A 20,619-nucleotide genomic window follows, 5' to 3' on the forward strand; every position below is an offset into this window, starting at 1 on the left:
TGTGTCAGCACTCATCTATTGCGGTGAGAGGCCTAAAAGGAAGGCGCCAAAAAAAAAATGATGTGTTTTCTTTTTATTCCCCCACAGATTGACCATCTCTGCTGAATGTCCCATGCAGCTTGAAGATTTCCCCATGGATGCACATGCTTGCCCATTAAAATTTGGAAGCTGTAAGTTGTCTTCTGAAATAAGAACTGGAAAAATCCGTTGTTATCTGGCTTTTCAAGTTCAGACATGTCTTGTACGAATCATTCACCCTTCCCCCTCCCCTCCCCTTTTAACATTGCTCATTAGCACCCCCAGTCTGCCACCCCTGCTGCTACCCTGCTGCTCTTTTTCCATGACTGTGCTTTATCTGGCACTGCTGCTTTTCAGCTCATGCTTGCATGCTCCGTGATGAACGGTGAGCTGATGGGTGATAGGTCTCACATATCCACATCAAGCATAACAGCCACTGTTAGATGGAATAGTAGATGCAGACAGCTAAGTTGATAACTTGGTTTTATGTTCGTAGAAAAATGGAGCTTTCATTGGACAATATCAGATTGATGTGCTATTGTGGTACTCACGCGAATCAGACTGCAGTGCAATATCTACATTGCATATATTAAAAGAGATCTAGAATATTAAAAGAAGAAATATCTTTCCATTTGGCTTTAATAAATCCAGTCCTGTATCTTGTTACATGATGTTGGATACATACGTATTTGTATATATGCACACATTATTCTAAACTGTATGCTGAATGTTGATTTTTCCTCAATTCCAAGCCTCTAATTCACCACACTGCTGCCTTGCCAGAAGCTTACTTTAAAAATAACCTCAGGGGATCAGACGGTGATATTTAAATACAAAGTTCTTAATTAAAGTACAGATGAGGCTACTACAGTAGGTATTTTTTATTTCAGTAATCAAATCAGAGGTTCCAGGTGCAATCAGTGTCTCTAAAGACTTTTGAAAATTACCAGGCAAGGCATTTTGCTAGTCCCTGAAGCCACCTTAGCGTCAGCATTTTTCAATGTTTTTTTCAGTCATATCAATTTAGAGTCACTAATCCTAGCAAGATTAAGCTTTGCCTTTATTGTCTGTATCTGCCCTGGTTTAACACTGGCTATGCATTGTCTTCTAGTGATCATACTAAGTAAAAACACTGTTTACAGTAACGATTACCAAATTACCAAACTTAAGATGAACTGATTTCCCTTCCCTCTTCCAATCCAGATAGACCCAGTTTCATCTGAATAGCCACCAGTATTTTACAAGGTCACTGCAGATTCAAGTGTGTCCATTTACTTCAGCAACATTAATTTACAGCAAAGCCAATATAAATCTGAAGGTCCGTACACCTTTACACTCAACTTGAAAAATTATATGCAAACCATCCATTTCATTCCAAACTTGAAAATGGGAAACCATCTCACAGGAAAGTGTCATTATTTGTATATAAGGTTAAACAAAAGCTACTGGAAAGAATTAAGATGAAAAAGAAAAAGAAGTTGTCCTTCCTGGTATTACATCTTCTTTACTGTATTGATAGATAAAGTTGAAGTCACACCTGTTGGTCTCTAGTGCAGACTATAGAACTGGGATGTTGGGTAGTTTTATGAAGTCTTGCAAAATATGCAATATAAAACTAAAAAATACATATTTAAACAAAGAGCCTGATGCAGCAGGGATCTGAAGCTCAACCTTGAAGTTAAACGGATGCTTCAATGCCTTAGTAGACTAGGTGCAGTAAGGTACAGGTTCTAACTCTCCATATAGTAAGACAAAAAAACCCAAAAGCCAAACGTGCAGGTGCAGGAGATAACATTACCAATTACCAGATTACAAACACTTAGAAGGAGTACAGTCTTCAGTAGCATTGGAAAAAAAACAACAATCTGTCTGAATGCAATTATATGTTCTGCTTGTGCCAAATGTGTTACATATTAATCACCTATTAGCACACAGGTAATTTTAACCTGGGGAAAAACCAACACTGAAAAGTCGTATCTTAGGCATGTGAGGGCTGAACACAGTTTTAGTTCATGCTCCTTGCCACGCTCCGTATACAATCCTAGAGTATTTTATAAGCTAGTACAAGTCACCTTTAAGTTCTTGCACAGTGTATAGACATGGAGCCATTTGGCCTGTGCTAGTCCACACTGGTAGCCTCTGCAGTAAATAAATATATAGGGACAAGCTATAGACAATCTTTCAGCCTTGGGAGTATCTGTATTACTGATCTGACAGCTCATTGGTAATTTATTGTGATTTAATATGCAGATGTTTGCACGAGTAGCAGCCAGTAAGTCAGGGTTTATTGAATTAGCCCAGATGTATTTCAGGAGAATACAATATTTATTGCCTATTTACAGCAATACGGGTTTGTATTAAGTCATCTTGAGGCTTGCAGCAAGACAAAGCCTCCGGGGGTATGTTGTACACAAGCACATACCCTTTCTGCTTTAGCTTTCCTCCCTGTCTTTCCCGAAGGGTTTCTTTTTAATGGTCTTTTCCAAGAAGGATTTTGAAAAGCCTCAAGGAATAGCATCGGAGTACATGTTAGACACATTATCAGTAGAGCTGGGAGGGTAGAGAAGAGACGAGTGCTAACTGGTCAGAGGGTGGAGAGAGCAGGGCAGCGAAACAAAGCAGCCAGCGCACGGGCGGATCAGCAGCAGAAAGGATGCCAAGAAGCGATCGGTGCCGCATCAGAGGCAGGAGCAGGTTATTATTTTTCTGGCTGCATGAACGTTCACTGCACTTGCTGTAATTCAGCAAGCAAAAGAGAAAAAGCCCTGACATTTCCTTCAGGATTAAAGAGAAGGAATGTTAATCTTGCTCACAGAAATAAACGTAAATGTTGAATTCTTATGTCCTGTTCGACTGGTTTCTTGCTATATTAGAATTGTGGGAGATTTTGTGGGCCTAGGCAGCGTTATATGTAGAAACAGAATATCTTGTAGAAATAATTAAAAGCAAGGTCGAATAAGGGGATATAAGGGATATGAAGTTACATGCACACACCACCAGCCTAGATACCTGCCGGGCAGTTCAAATGCCAACTACAGAAGTAATACTTCTTAATGTCCTATGGCATGTTATAAAAAGCTGTGCTGGCTAGAGGCCAGAAGTTCAAGGACGGCTTCTATTGAACTGAATAGAGCAGGTTTAAGTTGTTCTCCTCTTAAGTACAATGCCTCAGTGCTCGGAGAAGGCAAGATCAGTTGGGTCTGCTCCAGGATGTGCATGTACATGGGTACTGTCCCTCTGGACTTGCATCCCTGCTAGCAATAAGGCCACCTGTAGAAATCATTCCACAGAAATCTCATTTAAAGGTACAAGGGAACTGGGAGTGGTGCATGAGTGCAGGCTCTTGGGTCTCTGCAAACAGGCTCCGCTCCCTTCGAACCAGGGGTGCTCAGTGGGGATGGCCGTGGCAGTCCGTTCATTACCTCACGGTAGCATGGGAAGGATGCTGGTTTCTTCCATGGCCAAGTTTAAAATAAACTTTCCGTTGCAATTCTAGTGCTGACCTGTACTCTAAATAAATTTGCTGGTCAAGTAGGATCTGATGAACTTTCCTGATGCCAGTCACAGTTTCGCTAGCAGTGTCTTAGCCTAAGAAATTCCTCCTTAGCCCCAAGCTATTTCTGGTGTGGGGAGGGGGAATTAGATAAGACAGCAAGGACATTAAAGGTAGGAAGCTTTAATATTTCACCTCTTCCACTGATAGGCCTTAAGAGTACATTAAAAGTATTGTTTAGTACAGTTTCCAAACACCCATGTGTCAGCAGGTAGGTAAGCATCATTATCTCTAGGGCAGCTGAGGCAGAGAAGATAATTGACTTTCTGTAAGGTCACGCAGCAAATCAGTGTCAGAAAAAGGATTAGGCTCAACTTCTTTTGTTGGAGAGACAGCTGTCTAATCCACTAGACCATGAAGGCCTCTGCCCAGGCGAGTGACTTAACTCCTAAACCTCATTTTACTCATGCGTTAATTATATCAGTTTTACCTAGCACACAGGGTTGCCCTGACGATGAATTAGTTAATTGCTATTAGTGAATGTTAACCAGTGCTTTGACAATGTCAAATACTGTAAGGTGGAGTCTATTTATGGCAACTGTCTCTTGAAAGCACAGTATCTAAGTACATGTAGTTATCAGATCTTGTATTGTGGAACAGATAAATGCATGAATCTGCTGCCCACTAGTCACTCGGCTGAAAAAAACCCCTACTATTTTTAGAGTAAGTAGAGGGTCTAATGAATATTCTGAAAATAATAAGATCCCCTAGCTCATGAGCAGGGGAAAACCAGGCCTGACATTGATTCCTGATAGATTTAATTCGGCCACATAGATGGTGAAGGTTGATCACTGTAGATCAAAAAGGGACTTTTCTGACTGTGAGAAAACAGCACTAGGTAAAATTCGTAGCGCATGAGAAAGTAGTTAACACAATTAGGTACATCTTCCTTTTTAACAGCTCAAACTGAGACATGGTGTCTGCTCTGGTCTTTGATAAAGGAAAGTGCACAGGCTATTTCTGTAGCAGGAGACATGCCCAAATTATTTTCCTCTAAGAAGGCTGGTGAACTCAGAGTAATGAGGAGACAGTAACTTCACCAGTATCCCAGGATTTTATTGCAACACTTAATGTTAAGACACTCACTGTTCACCAACTATCCCTGCACCTACAGCCGCTGAGCAATTTCTCCAGAAAAAGTATTTTAAGAAAATTCCCCTGATGGTAAAGTTTCTCTATAATGCTGAGAATTAGCTGAGATAGCACTGAGGTGAAGGCACCTAAAGGGGGGTCTCTTGATTTTGTGCTTCCCCCAATTAGCACCTGTGAAGCTGCAGGAGAACTGCAGGTGGGGAGGAAGAACTTCAAAACAGAGTCCCTCTAAACAGACTCTAATTCAGGTTTAGTAAAATGTGCTAAAGAATGTATTCAGCCTCTCAAAACCTGTGGGTAGGAGTCTTGTGTAAGAATATAATTAAATGAATAATAAATAAAGACAAATGTTAATTTTAGGAGACTTTGAAAAGGGGAAATGGCTCTTTGGTAGGTTTTCCTGGGTTGCTCCCAGGAAGAGCTGGAACTGTATTCTCATATGTAGAGGCAGAGCTTTTCTGTTACTCGTCTCTTGTCAACTGGCCAGAAGAGGCTCCTGAGTCCATTCCTGAGAGCAGAGACAGGCAGCACGGGTTGTTGACTCTGCTGGAAAGTGTTAGTGCCTTCTTTACGAAGGAACATATGGAGAGAGCCAGGGAGGTTCTCTGTGAAAAACTCAGTGGCCAAGTTCAAGACTAAGTTGTGATTTTGCAATTTAAGGCAAAAGCCAGTTAATTTAGAAATGATAGGTTTCGCCTTTATGCAGTGTATATAAGCTTTCCTTGAAGTCAAGGGAGGCGTGCTGCTCGCTCATGTAACATCTTCTCTTATGTTTTCCTAAGGTTTATCGCTGCTTAATTAGATACCTCCATTGCAATGAACATCTGAATGACTAAAATAAGGTGAAGCTAGGTGAATACTAAAATTCAGTATTTCTAAGATGTTTGTTATATTTCTCTGATTCTATTATGCTTGCAACAGCATCTATGCTATCAGAGTTGCTAGCTACAATAGTTTATGCTAACAAGTACCCATTTGTTCCCTAATTCACTCTGCTCGCTCCTCCTGCCTCATGTTACCACCAGATACCAACCACCACTTTGGTTGGAATTCTTCTCCCCTAATTTTTAGCTGTTTAGAAGCCAGGTCTCCAGGCATGCTGAAAGAGATGCTTGTGGTAGCATCAGACAGGCAGTCTAGATAACTAGCTTGGACCAGGGGTGTAATTTTACTCAAGTTTAGCTAGTAAAGCATAGGCATCTAGCCTGAACTAATTTTCCATACAACCCTTAGAATGAGTGGAGGAGGTGGAGACCACCTAACAGTATTGCTGTTATTTGCCTCTAGTTTCCTTGAAATCATGAACACATGACTAGTCGTGGGGCTGTGTTGTTTAGTTCAGAAGTCCTTAACACACAGACTCCTGACTGAAACACACTCACAAGATCATAGGTATTCACTAGAGCCACGAGGCTCCCCTGGACTCCCCCAGATCTTCTGTGGCTCTTACCTGTTCTGGGATGTGGAGACGCTCTGCTGCAGAATGAGCAGGGTGGTTTGGCCCATATCAAAAGCCTTGCATTAACAGCAAAGCCTTGGAAAATGGACAGGATGTGACAATTTTAGATAGACAAGTATGTCACAGTTAGTTATCTAGACTCCCTTTATGGCCACTGAAAGGAAATAAGTACTTCTGTAGTGTGGTTCATTAGAACTATTTTTGATAACTGCCTAAGGATGAGATGAATCATATTTTAGAAGTTCCTATTTTTCTGCAGTACTAGCTCAGATGTAGATGACTATATTGTACCCTGGTCAGAGTAACTTAGAAGTCCGTTTTTCTCTACATCGTTAGCTCAGAAATACATACTTCTGTTGTACTTTGTTCAGAAGAAACAGTCACTGCTGTAGATTAGTTAGGTGTTACTTACGTTGGTGGCGAGTTTTTGTATCTCTCCTAGGTACTATTTTAGCTGTTTCTGCTAATGGAAGTCCCATTTTTCAAAGGATCTTAATAAAAATCAGTAGGGCTCTTCAGTATAGAGACAACTTTACCATTTCTGCAAGAATCTTGTATGAGCTGTGCTGTTCCTCCTGCATTGAGTGGAATGGGTTATACCAATAGATACTTAAGCCTTCTCACAGGTGGTGCAACATAGCCTGTAATCATTTCAGATATGCATCTATAGCAATACGGACACCTCTTCAGCCAGCATTTTGAGCAGTCAGTGCTGCCAGCAGCTTCGTCCTTGCATTGAGTCCCACAGTCGGTGTGGAGCAATGCAGCCTGGAGCTCCCAAAGCGCAGGACATTCAGCAAGAGTGGTGCATAAAAGAAAATACTGTAATATTCAAGTATTTCAGAGATCTAAGAAGCTTTCTTAACAGGAATCTACTTAGAAATTAAAACATAGGATTCTGGGCCTGGACTGCATGGTGCAGGTTTCTGCAGCAGCTATTGTTATGGGACCCTAGTCTGCATCAGAACTTGCAAATGAATACGACCCTAAGTTCTCACTCATTTGGTAGGTTTCCCATAGAAGTACCTTTTTGTGTGACAAAAGGGAAAAGGGCCCTTTCTAAAAGCTCTCTAAAACTCTCAGATCAGTCAGTTTTTCTTCATCCATTACAATGACACACATTCAGGACTTTCCAGAAAAGGCTGGAGAAACTGCTAGTATCCTCTTTAAGCATTTGCAGTCGCTGTTGTTAATTAACTTTTCAAAGACTTTGTCACGTATACACGGTTACTGTTTGCACTGAGATAATTTTAAAAATATATTAAAAACGAGGTGTTTGCTACCGTCCAGTCCTCTGGGTGTGTGATTGCTTCCCTGTGAAACACTGCCCAGCTCTGGGTCAGTCACTTCCTACTTCAGGTCACCCCCCTGTTCAGAAGCCAGTGAGCTTTTCCCCTTTGGTTCATAACAGAGCAAAAAAGGGAAGTCAGGAAGAACAATTGCTCGCACAGGCCATTTGCCACATGATCTGAAAAAGCTGTTGTCTTCCCCGTCCACCTCGCAGCCAGCACTAACTCCAGGCTGCAAACTCTGCCGACGTGCAGCGGCCGAGGGCTCAGCTCCCTACCAGCCTGGAGCAGCTGCTGCGCAGGCAGGATCGCCTTTAATGAAACCCTTTTTTGTATTGGTAAGGAGTGCTTCCCGGGGGTGCCTGTGGCAGCTTTTGTAGCAGCTGCGGAGAGCCCCTTGAGTGGCCGCGGCTGAAAGCCTGCGTGCTGCCTGCCTGGGGAGCAGCCTCTTCATTGGGAGGTGGCCCATGTACATCGGGGTTTTTTTTGGGAGGAAAGCTCGACCGGTGGTGTTTTCGAGCTCAAGGAAACAAAAGTTCAGGCAGGGGAAGGAGTTGGTGTGGAGATACTCAGCTGTATTTTTTTTTTTTTTATCTCGCCTGAAAGAGGTCTAGACACGATTGTGGCAGAGCAGCGTGGAGATCCAGGTGCTTTGCTGATGGTACGAACATCAGCATGCGTTTCCCACTCTGGAGATTTCAGCCTAAATTTAAAGGCTGCACAACTGCCTGATTACAGGAAAACAGTGATTCAATTTGAGTTGTCAGCAGTAGAAAACAACATGCAGAGGCTCCGTGCTTAACGTGCTTAAGCTTTCAAATGACCCTTGGGTGCAAACCTGCAAAGACATTGCTGGGCACGTAATGTCCCAAAAGGCACAGTGAGGGCTTACAGTTGCCAGCCATGGATCACGGGTTTATGCCACTGGTAAATGGGATATTATTTGTAAATGGGACAAGTGGGTAAATACTGCTCCGCTGCTTTACAAGCCAGGTTTTTAATGTCTGTTATTTTCTAAGGTGGCTGTTTCCATGGCTTGTAAGCATTTCATAAACGATTCTGAAATCATTCTCATGATGCTGGTGTGAGGTTGGTAAGTCTCTGCCACCTGCATTTTGCAGGTGAGGATAAGGGAGGCAAAGAATAATTACAGTCTCTTCTGAGCAAAGATAGAGTGGTTCATTACCTGCTTTTATTGCTTCTGTTGTTAGGGGTCCCTAGGTTCAATTAGAGCCTCCCAGTGCTACTGCAGTACATTAATGACAAAATGACTTTCCTAGGGGTTTTTTTTTTGGGGGGAAAGCTGAAAGACACTGCTGAAACTTGGATTTCAGTTTCCAATCTGGCAGCTCCTTCATGACACTTCAGTCTCTGGTGGGCCAGGGAGTCATCCCTCTACGTTGCCAGATCCCGCGTTAGCCTCCTCCCCTACACAGAGAGCCAAGTTAGCCCAAGCTGTGATCTAGTGCTGCTGCAGTCCCAGCTCAGCAAGATTCTTCAAAGGAAACAGTTGTTTTGTGTTGTCTTCCATGAAGAAACGTGAGGGAAGGAGGAGTGGGAAGAAGGAAGGCCTGAAGGGCCTTCTGTTTTTCCTCCGTTCCCTCATCATATCCACTGAAAGTCTCCTCACGGCCAGCCTGTGCTAGCAGCTAGCCATTTTGCTGAAAGCATCCCAGCGGTAAATCTGTCAGCAAAGCTGGGATTCCTTCCTCTTAAATTTTTATTTCTGCAGAGTAAATATATACAGCTGAGCTGATCACTCTCACCCTCTTATAGTCAGGGGAGAGAAGTAGATATTTTTAGGCTCAGGTTAATCTCCTCCTAAAGCAGATGACTAAAATAGGTCAGCTGATGGCTGTAGATAAGGAGATGTTTTGCTTGTGAACAGGGAAGATGAGACCGTGCGCACCTTTGGGCCTGGGTCTCAGTGACTGGAAGGGGCCGCTTCCCAAAGAGGGGACATGCACCTGAGTGCTGTGGCAGACAGCAGGCGAAATGGCAGTGCCTCTGGTAAGCAACAGGTCGCCTCAGAGAGGCTCCTTGTGTCCATCACTGAGGTTGGGCAGTTTGAACCGACGGCCTCGGGAGGTTTTCTCCCCTTCTCTTAAATACGGGGCTGTACTGCGTCCCACGGCAGGAGTCTATAATCCAGCTTCTGAGTTTTAGATGACTGCACCTCTGGCGTAGGGAATAAGTTCTAGTGATTGTAATCTCAGAGCAGTATTAAAGTGTTTGAATAATAATATTTCAGCCTGCTATCTCTACATACCTATTGATTAACACATTCGCACAGTGTTATTAATGTAGCAGTACTTCTGAGAGTTGTAAATGTCTTCATTAAGGGACTGGTTTCAGAAACAAAGGTATATATTTAGTCCTGCAAGTAGTCCCAATCACTCTTGGCTGGCTTCAGGTCATACTGATTTATAAGTGAGGCTGCTTTGAATGGTAGATCAGCAGATAGGCTAGCTATGATGGGTGAGTTGCTGGTGCCACTCAAGTGGGTGGGAAGAACATCTATTGATTGCAGTAAGGTCACGGTTTCAGTCTGTGAATGTGGCCCAAAACACCACTTTTGTGAAGGCATCCTTCACAACAAGATCAAATGGAATATTTTCCAAAATTCACTCTGCATTTCTCAAAAGAAACTCCAGGAGAGCTGATTGCATTAGCTTTGCTGATATTAAGCAGCAACTTGCAAAATGAGTGGGCCACTGCAATCAAGATTGCTTAGAGAGGAAGGCACTATGCAAAGTGAGTAATGGTGTCAGTCACACTTTGGAGGGTACTTTTGTTTGCCTTGCAAAAAGTAAATTAAATCTCTAACATCTTCCTCATTACCATGCTGTTTTTTCTAATGAAGCAGTTAATATAGCTGCCTAATATTGTGATTGCAAATTCAAAGTTCATTAAATGTTAGTACAGCGCTCAAACTGGCCAACTGATTTGGAATTACCATATGCCTGGCCTACAAAGACCAGAGGGTCAGGAAGGTCCCAGGACATTTCAAATTTTTAAATGTCATCCCAGCACATCCTACTGCTCTGTTACTCTAGTCCTCTTGCAGCGGATATTTATACCGGCCGTAACAGGAAAAAAGGAAAGCATCAGAGGCTGGAATACCAGATTTTGACCTATTCCATATGAAAAGCAATCGTGTAGCCACCATTAAATGAAGTGTAAAATCAACTCTCAGATCAGTTCTAGATCGAGACAGCTACCACTAAATCTGAAAAAAAAAAAAAAGCCAGAAGCTGTGTTATAAATGCTGGCTGCAATGAGAGGAAGAAATGGGAAGAGGTGAAATAAAATCAATTCTCAGATTAGTTCTAGATCGAGACAGTTACCACTAAATCTGAAAAAAAAAAGCCAGAAGCTGTGTTATAAATGCTGGCTGCAATGAGAGGAAGAAATGGGAAGAGGTGAAAGAAGGAAGGCGTCACCTGCTCCCTAATGTCAGCTCTCAGATGAGAGCAGGGACTTTGGGAAGATGACCTGGTGCTGCCTGATACCTCGGAGCGCCTGGATGTGTAGCACCCCTGCAGTAGCCCCTGTTTAGTCACCCCTTTCAGTGAGCTTGTGGCAGGCATCCCTCAATGACGGGTGGCACAGTTTAGTTGTCTAAACCTGCATGTCTGTTGCCGTTTGAGGTGCTCTGGGCTGCCCCATGGGAAAACTTTTTCTTTGCTGTTTTTTTTCTCTTTTTCTGAGTGAAGCCTGAGGACCTGCTACCCGAGGACACACAGCTCAATTCAGTGTGCCGTGCCTGGTTTTTAATCCAGGTGCCTATATGGTCAGATTTTACAGCAGTGAAAGTCACAGTTGCGGTCCCAGTGCTTGGGGAATAGATGCACCACTCTGGTTGCTCCCCCGTGGCCACAGAGGTGAGCAGGATTGGGCAAGGAAGAGCTGATGCTGTCACCAGTGATACTGCCTGCGTAGCGGCAACACCTCTTTAAGTGGCATCGCTCAAATTGCCTTGCTGTATCCACAATCATCCTTGAGAGATCTTCTGTATTACTCTGCACAGCTTCTAGCTCAGGGCTCTTCTTAAATGGTATAATAGCATCCTGCGAAGGTGCTGTGTCTGACTGAACTATCAGGACAACTGATAGATGAATACAACATTAGTATTCGTGTTACATTCATCATTGGTATGACTGTGGTTTAGTGTACCAGCTTGCAAATAGTCAATTTATTGTATTAAAGCAGTCAACAGCCTTGCCTATGCTAATCATGAATCACACCTCCAAAATCACAACGTTGCTTTCAGGCAAAATCATACGGGTTGTTTTTTTTTTTCTTTGCTTTATATTTTTGAGCTCTAAGTTGGGTCATGTTTAGAGTTTTCCCCCATAAACTGGAACTTCTAAAATTAAGCAGGACCTTCCACCTGTTGTTTGCTTTGAAAAGCTGAAGAAAACAGCTTTTACAAAACTATGTGTCTCAAAATGCATTTCACAGGCATCTTCAGTTCTGTGTGTCTCACCACCTTGTGGGTACAGTCTGTGCTTCCATTTCATTTCCAAGCCATAGACACTTCTAGCACATTCCTATTCCCACCTTTTCCTGAGGTGACTTATAAATTACATTCTGAAACTGAGTCATTTTGACCTAACTTAGGGCTTTATTTTTTTTAGTAATGATCAGTACAGTATATTAGTGTTGCTTAGTAATGAAGTCTCTCGAGACCTGTCTGGCACATTTTTCGGAACATCCTATTCTATTCCTTGAGGAATCCGACAAGAAGATCAAATAAAACTGTGTATCAGGAAAACATAAAATACTGCCTATGTTATCAAATTATATTTTTATTGTAACTTCAGGAAGGACAGAAATGATCATTTTAGTAAGACTGAACTTCCTACTGCCCATTTCACAGCCAATGGTGTCCCATTATCTTTTGTCATCAGTTTTCATACCAGAATTGTTCCAAGTCCACAAATAATTTCCTCCTTGGATGTTGTCCATTGTTGCATCTAGATGATACTGTGCTGCTCCAAAAACATTTCAATCTGAGCATTTCATTTCTACTCACACTGTGTGCCATTCTGAGCTCCCCAGTACAAGAAAAATACGGACTTTGTAGAGCGAGTCTGGCGCAGGGCCACAAAGATCATTTAAAGACTGGAGCATCTCTCCTATGAGGAGAGGCTGAGAGAGTTGGGACTCTTCAGCCCGGAGAAGAGAAACCTCAGGGGGACCTAAGCCATCTGTATAAAAAATACCTTACGGGAGGGTATGAGGGAGAGGGAGACAGACTTTTCTCAGTGGTGCCCACTGACAGGACAAGGGCCAGTGGGCAGAAATTAAAAAACATGAAATTCCATCTGAACACAAGAAAACATGTTTTTACTGTGAGGGTGACCGAGCACTGGAACGGGTTGGCCAGAGAGGTTGTGCAAGCCTCCATCCATGGAGATACTCAAAACCTGACTGGAAAACCTGCTTTCGGTGTCCCTGCTTGAGCAGGGGATGGGACTGAATGGTCTCCAGACGTGCCTTCCAGCCCCAACCATTGTGTGATTCTGTGTGATGCAAATTTGTAATCCCCTGTATTTATACACGTTAACACTTCTTGTCCGTGTCACATATTTAAAGTCGTGCATGCTGTTTATCCATATGCTGTAACCTCATGCCAGTTTAAACAATCAGTCTTAATTCTGATGGTTTCAGGTCCCTAAAGTAATTTCCATGACCCTCAAATTCTCCCAAGAACAGCAGAATTCATCACACTATGGCAAAATCTTCATATTAGGCTCTTAATCATTGAATATGTGAATACACTTCTCTTAGTGTTTAAATTGCTATTTTACTTTCATAACTTACTGTTGTAAAAAGCTATTTCCCCCTAGACCCAGTCCATGCATATTTAGTACCATGTCTTGTTATTTTTATATTTAAAATTACATTTTTACTAGATCTCTTTTCCACTAGTTCTTCCTATAGAGTGATCTCATTTGTACATCCATTCATTCTTATCAACTCAATTTAATGGGCAATTCCAATTACAGAGCTCAAATCTGGCCTCAGTTGCCTAGGCGCAACCGTTGACAGATGCTTTGTAATGGGTTAAAAAGTATTCGCGCACAAACCACAAGAAACCCAGCCTGACTCTTAGAATTCAAGCTGGTACATGATGGCTTAGTAGCAGCCTGCAGAAGTCTCTGAGAGGTTGTAAATCTGGATGTCTATTGAGTTGTCTGACAGCCTCTAAGTGAGTCGAATACATTAATGGATATATATAAGATAGAAAGATAGATATTTGTATGCCTATTCAGATTGCAATTAGAGCTTCTAAAAAAGCTGACAATTTATGCACATCTTTCACAATCAACAGGCTTTGATGGGGATTAGCAATACTCCCAAGATTAGGCAGTCTGATGATCCTGTGGCATGTACTAAGTATCACGTTGATAGAGGCTAAAAATGTAACTACACAATTGTAATGAATAAAATAGAAAAAATAGAAAAAATAGAAAATAGAAAACAAGCCAAAAGTCACCTTTCTACAGCATCTCTTTAAGTTAATTCAGCCTCCGACTAGCGTTAAGTCTGAAAGAAAAGTTCCAGCCATGGTTTGTGGACAAGCAGTTTGTTCAATTGTGGAATGCAACTCAAGCATGCAGGGTGGGCACCCATACACACAGATCCCACATTTCACAGGTTGCCTTCACTTAATTACGCAGGCACTGCTTTTATGGCTTCCTGTGAGGTCTGTCAAAGGGTTTGGGGAGTGTTTTGGAGAGGGATTCTTTTTTCCTAAATTATTTTATGCCCTGTCTTGCAGATAGGAAAACTTACTGGCAGACATCAGTGTTGATTTTCTTTTCATGGGTCATAGCTTCAAAAAATCAGTCCTAGAAATACATCTGGGTCCCATGGACTCACGAGTTTGGACTCAGCCATCCACATTTGGGTTTATTTGACTTAAGGACTTAAGGAACTAAGAAACACTTCCCCCACCCCCCACCCCCCGGAGTTTATTCCAATGCGGAGGAGAAAGAAAGGCAAGAAGGGGGAGTTGCTGTCATTAGCCACAGGTGCCACCACTGCCCTGTGGTGGGGGTAGTGGCAGGGGGAGGCTCCCGGCTTGTGGACTGCTTGTCAAATGTACAGGAGGATGCTGCACCGCCCATATTGTTTCATTCACAAATGAAAACAGGGAAAACAGGGCACCCCTCAATGCCAAGGCAAATGGCAGGGGTCTTCCAGGTCTTACCAACTGGCTGCTCTGCTTTGTCAGACTTTGTCTTAATGTATTTCCTCCCTTTGGCTGTGGTCGCTCCCCTGCCCTCTGGCGTAAGAAAGACCATGTCATGCTTCCCTTGCCAGACACAGGAGAGCAGGAAGAGGGTGGGAGAAGAGCAAGGGAGATCTTTACCATTTTTATATTGTGTGGTGTGTGTTGGATGTTAGAATGTAGAAAAATGGATCTGCTCATCAATAAACAGATATGAGAAGAAATTACTTATTTCATCATTCTGGCAGGTGATAAGCCTGCAGCCATTTATCAAATGTCCGCTAGAAATAAATGTCTGTTGTCATTTTCTCACTTTTAATAACATTATACCTCTCTGTAATTTTAGCTGTTCATCTCAGCTGCTACCTTTTTTCTTTTTTTTTTTTTTTCTTTTTGAAAGAGTGAGCTTAGAAGAGAAAGTATAATTTAATGAGGCTTCCCCCTTTCTTTGGCAAGCCAGCAAAATGATTGTAAAGAACACCAAATTAATTATTTGGATTCATAAAAACAGAAGAAGCCCACTTGCTTAAAGTAGAATAAACACCAAGCAGTCGCACTTGGATTTTCAGTGGCTTTGAATTTGAGTTTGCTTTTACAGCAACACCAGCAGCATTCTTCCAGCTTGCTAACCCACAGCCTCTACTACATTCTTCTGTCAGTCACCCCCTGGGGGACTCCTTGTCCCTCCTGTGTGTACCAGGTAGAGGAGGTGAGGGCCTTATTCCCTTATCAGCAGTAAACCTTTCGTACAACTCTAGAAAGCATGAGCTGAAGTTCTTCGGTCCTTCAGCAAGCGTGGCTGGTAGGCAACCTACTGGAAGCTTTACTTAAGTGGAGGAAGGTTTTTACGCAGTTTGGTATGACAGTGAATAATAAGATCTCTTCATTAGCACCTGCTCTATCCCAATAGCAAAATAACATTATTCTAGACTACTCCCACACTTTCAGCTTGCAATATGACTGTGTCTAATTATACTGCATGGGTTATCAGCAGCAGAGCTGGAGCTTTTGGTAGTCAAGTTTGGGATAACTGGAGTTTGAGCCTTCTGGAAAGACATGGCAGAAGGTTTGAGGTAGGAAGACAACTACCTGCTACAAGTACACAGATTTATCTGCCTGGAGGTTTATTTAGGTGACCAGAAAGGAGATGGTAAGTGGTTCAGCTGCAACACCAAGGCGCATGGGGTGGCCTTTTCCTGTCAGAGCTGTAAGTTTCTCTCAAGGGTGCGTATGGACTGAGGGGGTGGCTGTATCTTTTTACATTCACATTCATGTTTTGACATTTTCTCAATTCTTCTCTTTCTCCCAAGGAGGCTTAGACACTCAGAGCTTGGCCCATAGTGAGGAAAGGAGGCGCTAATCCAAAAATCTTACATTACAGCTTTTTAAAATACAGAGCATGCTTTCTTAGGTTTGTATGGAAGATAGATGAGAATCATCATATATGTGATCCTGCACAATAGATTATCTCTAGTCTGGGGTAAATTCATATTATTCCTAATGTGAAAGACTTCTTCGGAGCAGGGGGGAATCACTGCATGCTGCATCGGTTTGGGGTGGGCTCCGCAAGGACACACCTATCACCCTACTGTGTCTTAAAGCCCTGGCTATAACCATCCTGCTCCTGCACAAGAACCTCTTCTAGCTGGGCTATTCTCCCTTCTCCCATAGATACTCTACTCCTGGCCAAGCAGTGGCACAGCTCTGTCTTGTAGCCTTGCAATAGATATTTTCCCGTGAGAGAGGACCTGCAGGCTGGAGTCCTCCTCTAAGGCAGAGACTGTCCTCAAGCTCTGCTCTTGCCTGCCTGAGTGCTCTCTCTTCTCACCAGCTGGCCTGGGATGGGCAGCCTCCTTTCCTTGCCATGGTTTCAAAAGAAAGCAGCCTCACGAAGTATTGCTTGGGCATACCTGCAAGATCTGGGTGGAGTTTTGGCACCTTCTGGCCTCTGTCTGAATTACAGATTTTTTTTACAGAAGGAGGTGCTGGGCTTCTCCAGAGCAGGAGCCTTCAACCCTGTACTGGTGCGTGTGTTTAACTACCCAGTAAAGGCTGCAATTCAAAGCAGAGGCACCGATTTATTTTAGGTGCCCCAAGGCTAGGCACAGCAGAGAACTAAAGTGTCTGGATACTTGTTAAGCCTTACAGGCCTATGTTCCCGTGTGGTTGCAATTTCAGTGGAATTTGATTACAGTGCTCTTACTGGGAAGCATCTAGTCGGGCTGAATTATTGTGTGTCATTGGCAGAAAACAGGACAAATCCAATTATCCCAGTGCCTGGGATCCTTGCAGTAACAGGAAACTGCTGAGGTGGGATACATCTGGATCATCTCAGCAAGAAGTCCAATGCTTTTTTTTTGCATAGGAAGTAACATAGGTAAAAATCAAATTTGTGCCTACACAAATCCAACGTTCACTGGGGATATCAGCACATGAACAACATATACCAAATAAGCATTTAAAAAGGAGGGCTTTCTGCAGCACATTTTTAAATGGACCCATCTCCTCCTACATGCCTTCTCCAGATCTGGCTTTGGAATTATTTACAACATGTTGTGAACTTGTAATCATCTCTGAGATGAGAAGGTATTTCAGCTCTAAAGGGAAGGTGAAATTCCATCACTTTTTGTCATGCAAATATTTTGAAATAGGGAAGACATTCCTTCTTAGCCTTTCAAAGTGGATCATGAGATGTAATTACAATAATTTTGCTGCACAGCTACAAATACAAGCACATGGAAGGCATGTGGGCAGTCCTGCATGGCTGCATGGCTAACAAGGGATGGAGGATTTGTAGATCCTCAACTTCCAAACCCTGGATCGGCTCCAGCCCTGAATATGGCAGCAACAACTGTCAGATATGTGGCAAAAAAGATTGCATCCCATCATTATCTTTCTAGTGACAGTAGTCCGTAATTTTTTTCTCAGAAGGTTATCCACTGTTTAATTACACACACCCCCCAGTTAGGAAATTGTGTCCTGTTCTTCATCTGAATCTGCCTGAAACCATCTTTCAGGCACTGAATTTTTCTTTTCCTTTTGTCAGTAGTACAAGAAACTCACCCTGGTTTTAGATTTCTGTATGCAAGTGTCTATACTCAGCACTTGAGTCGTGTCTCAGCTTCTTGTCAGTGAGCTAAATAAATTGAGCTCCTTAAGCTTCAAATCATGACTTGTTTTCCAGTCCCTGGAGATACTTGTGACTCTCTTTTGAACTCTCTCCCCCTGTCTGTGCTCATTATTTCCATATCTTTTCTGAGGTGTGGACAACAATGTATGAATAGCCATAAACAGTCAGACCAAAGGTGTATCTAGCCTAGTGTCCTGCCTCTGGCAGCAATTCCCACAGATGCCACAGGACAATTAACAACAGTGAAAACAAGGTACTGCTTTCTTCCCTGCTACCTGCTCCAGCATCCAAGTGATCTGCAGCTCATTGTGCTACACACATATGCTCTTAAGCTGAACCAGGATCACTTCCCATTTTCTGCTTGACATTCCTGGTTGTATGGATCCAGGGACCACCTTAGCATATTTCTTGCTCTTGCAGTGCCTCAGAAGCTCACATTGACCCGCTCGCTGTCTGTGAAATTTTTTAAGTCCTCCATGGAGCTGCAGCTTTCCAAGCCAGCTTAGTAGCTCTAGCAAACAAAACTTGCAGTCTGATGGAGCCACACACGATCCTTCAAGCTAACCTCTTGCTCTTGACTCTCAAGTCCGAAAACCACCATGTGTTGCCTCCTGCACAGACTGCATTGAACTAGGATGTGAACTTTTCCAGAAGGAAACATTCTGTGCCCCCAACTTACAAGTTGCAGAGTGCAGAAGGTGAGATATTAGTATTTGACTTCAAACCGCTTCCAACTCTAGCTGCTTTTCACCTCCTATTTGGAGAGTAAGCCTTGCCTGCTTTCCAGAGGTTTTAGTACAACGGACTCCAGCCTACTGTAACGTGCCTGCAGTAATGTTACCTGAAAGCTTTCAATGATTGAGGTGTTCTAAAAAGCGTGCGAGCTACTTAAATTAAATAAAATATATTTAAATGTATAGTTGGCTCCTGGATTTTTTGAGACCGTCTGCAGAGAAGGTTTAAAAAATAAAACCAGCATTTGCTGTCTTTCTAAAAGAAAACTGAGATTCTCTCATAATAGCATAATTACTCCAGGTGTTAGGGCATTAAAAATAACAGCAACATTATAGAGGAAGGAATGAGTTGGCAGTACTGCCACCACCCTTATTTCCTAGGACTTCCAAATGAATGTGGGAGAAATCTTATCACATTCACATCTCCAGGTGTGCAGGTGTTTCCACACCACCACCCATTTGCTCTGGTACACACCTCCCCCCCGACTCCTGCTCTTCTTCATGCAGTCTCACCCCTGAATCCTGTCTCTGCTCCTCAGCATCACAGGCACAGGCAGAGACGTTCCAGCTTCCTTTATCTACAGCCGTTGCCTGCACGCAAGACCTACCCCCTCATCCACGCGTACACATCCCAAAGTCAGCGCACACACACCAGACCCCACACTTGCACACGGCATCACTTAGTATTTTATCCTGGAGATGGGACGAGACACAGAGGGTTCCTGTTGTCCAGGCACTTAAGGTGCCCGAGTCCTTTTGAAGGGGGAATTCAGCAAAATGTCTTTTGTAGGTTGCTGGGGTTTAGGAGCTGCCAGCTAAGTGAGTATGGGTCTGAGCTGCTCTTTCCCAAATGGAGTGGTTGTGATGGATTATATTTATACCTCCACTGTTCCAGCCTTTGACAAACTGTCCCACACATCTGTTATATTAGAAGGCTTCAACCTAATATTTTTTGAGCTGGGCATATGGGAACATGATTATATCATCTTTATTTGTTTTTCTCCATTCACTCTCACTCCTCCATCCTTTCCTCTCCCCACCATTTATCATTTAAGGATCCACTGAAATATTACATAGTGTTTTTTACTCATCACCGTCTTTTTTTCCCCCTTGTCGACAGATGCTTACCCCAATTCTGAAGTGATCTATGTGTGGACTAATAGCACCACAACATCTGTGGTGGTGGCTGAAGATGGTTCACGACTTAACCAGTACCACCTGATGGGACAAACTGTAGGAACTGAAAACATCAGTACCAGTACAGGTAGGGAGAATATTTCCACCCTATGGTTGCTGACAGTAGGAGCAGGAGGGGAGATCCACGAGCTCCGGTTATTTTGCAAGGAGGCTAGGGAAGCATCTGTGGGACGTGGGGTGTTGGGGAGATCCCATGCAGGTTCCTGGCTGTTTAGGAGAGGCACTGAAACACTGAAAGGGTTATATGCTGGCTCTTCGGTACATCGCAAGGCTGTTACTGAAGATGCATGCAAGCCCCTGCTATTTAACGGGAGCACTGGAGAAGCTGCATGCAGCTTCTTGGCGACCGCCTTTGCTGAGGCTGCCAGCGCTATTGCTGGCTTATTTCCCTGTGGGAGGAACCACCCCGGGAGGCAAACACCACCCACGCATTTGATCCATTTCAATCATTGCTTTAAAATGATTTGCTTGATGAAACTGCACGGTGGGGGAGGGAGCGGAGGGCAGGTGGGGGCTGTGGCATGGCTCTGCAGCGTGTCCGGGGGACCACGTGGCTGGAGAGGAGGTGCAAACCCCGAGGATACCCATTTCGTCCTGGGCTGCAAGCGGAGGCACCAGATGTGGCAGCATTAGGGAGGCAAAGAAGCTTTAATCCCAGGCCAGGCACCCACGTGAGCCGTGTCCCCCTGCTTCTTAAGGCTCCCATGCAAGGGCAGCCCTGGGTGCGCATTGGCGGGGGGACTCCCGGGGGGGTCGAGGCCGGGACAGGGGTCACGTGGGCTTGGCAGGAAAGGTACTTAACCAGGTTACACAATGCACTCGTCTGGAGAGCATTAGTGGCATCCAGCGTGGGGGCTTCTCAGCCTGGAAGCAAAATAGCCTGCCGTGAAGGGAAAGGGGATTT

At 43.5% G+C, this 20,619-nt stretch overlaps 1 protein-coding gene across 1 annotated transcript in view; it reads left to right on the top strand.

Moving 5' to 3' along the window:
- Positions 1–20,619, top strand: part of GABRA5 (gamma-aminobutyric acid (GABA) A receptor, alpha 5) — a 59,073-nt gene that overhangs the window by 29,468 nt on the left and 8,986 nt on the right. Inside the window, exons 5-6 of the mRNA XM_009323731.1 lie at positions 88–170; positions 19,639–19,782. Of these exons, the coding sequence (XP_009322006.1) occupies positions 88–170; positions 19,639–19,782 (227 nt within the window). The remainder of the gene's footprint in view (positions 1–87; positions 171–19,638; positions 19,783–20,619) is intronic.

Source organism: Pygoscelis adeliae, unplaced genomic scaffold (assembly GCF_000699105.1).
Source record: "Pygoscelis adeliae isolate BGI_AS28 unplaced genomic scaffold, ASM69910v1 Scaffold50, whole genome shotgun sequence".
Lineage (NCBI taxonomy): Eukaryota > Metazoa > Chordata > Aves > Sphenisciformes > Spheniscidae > Pygoscelis > Pygoscelis adeliae.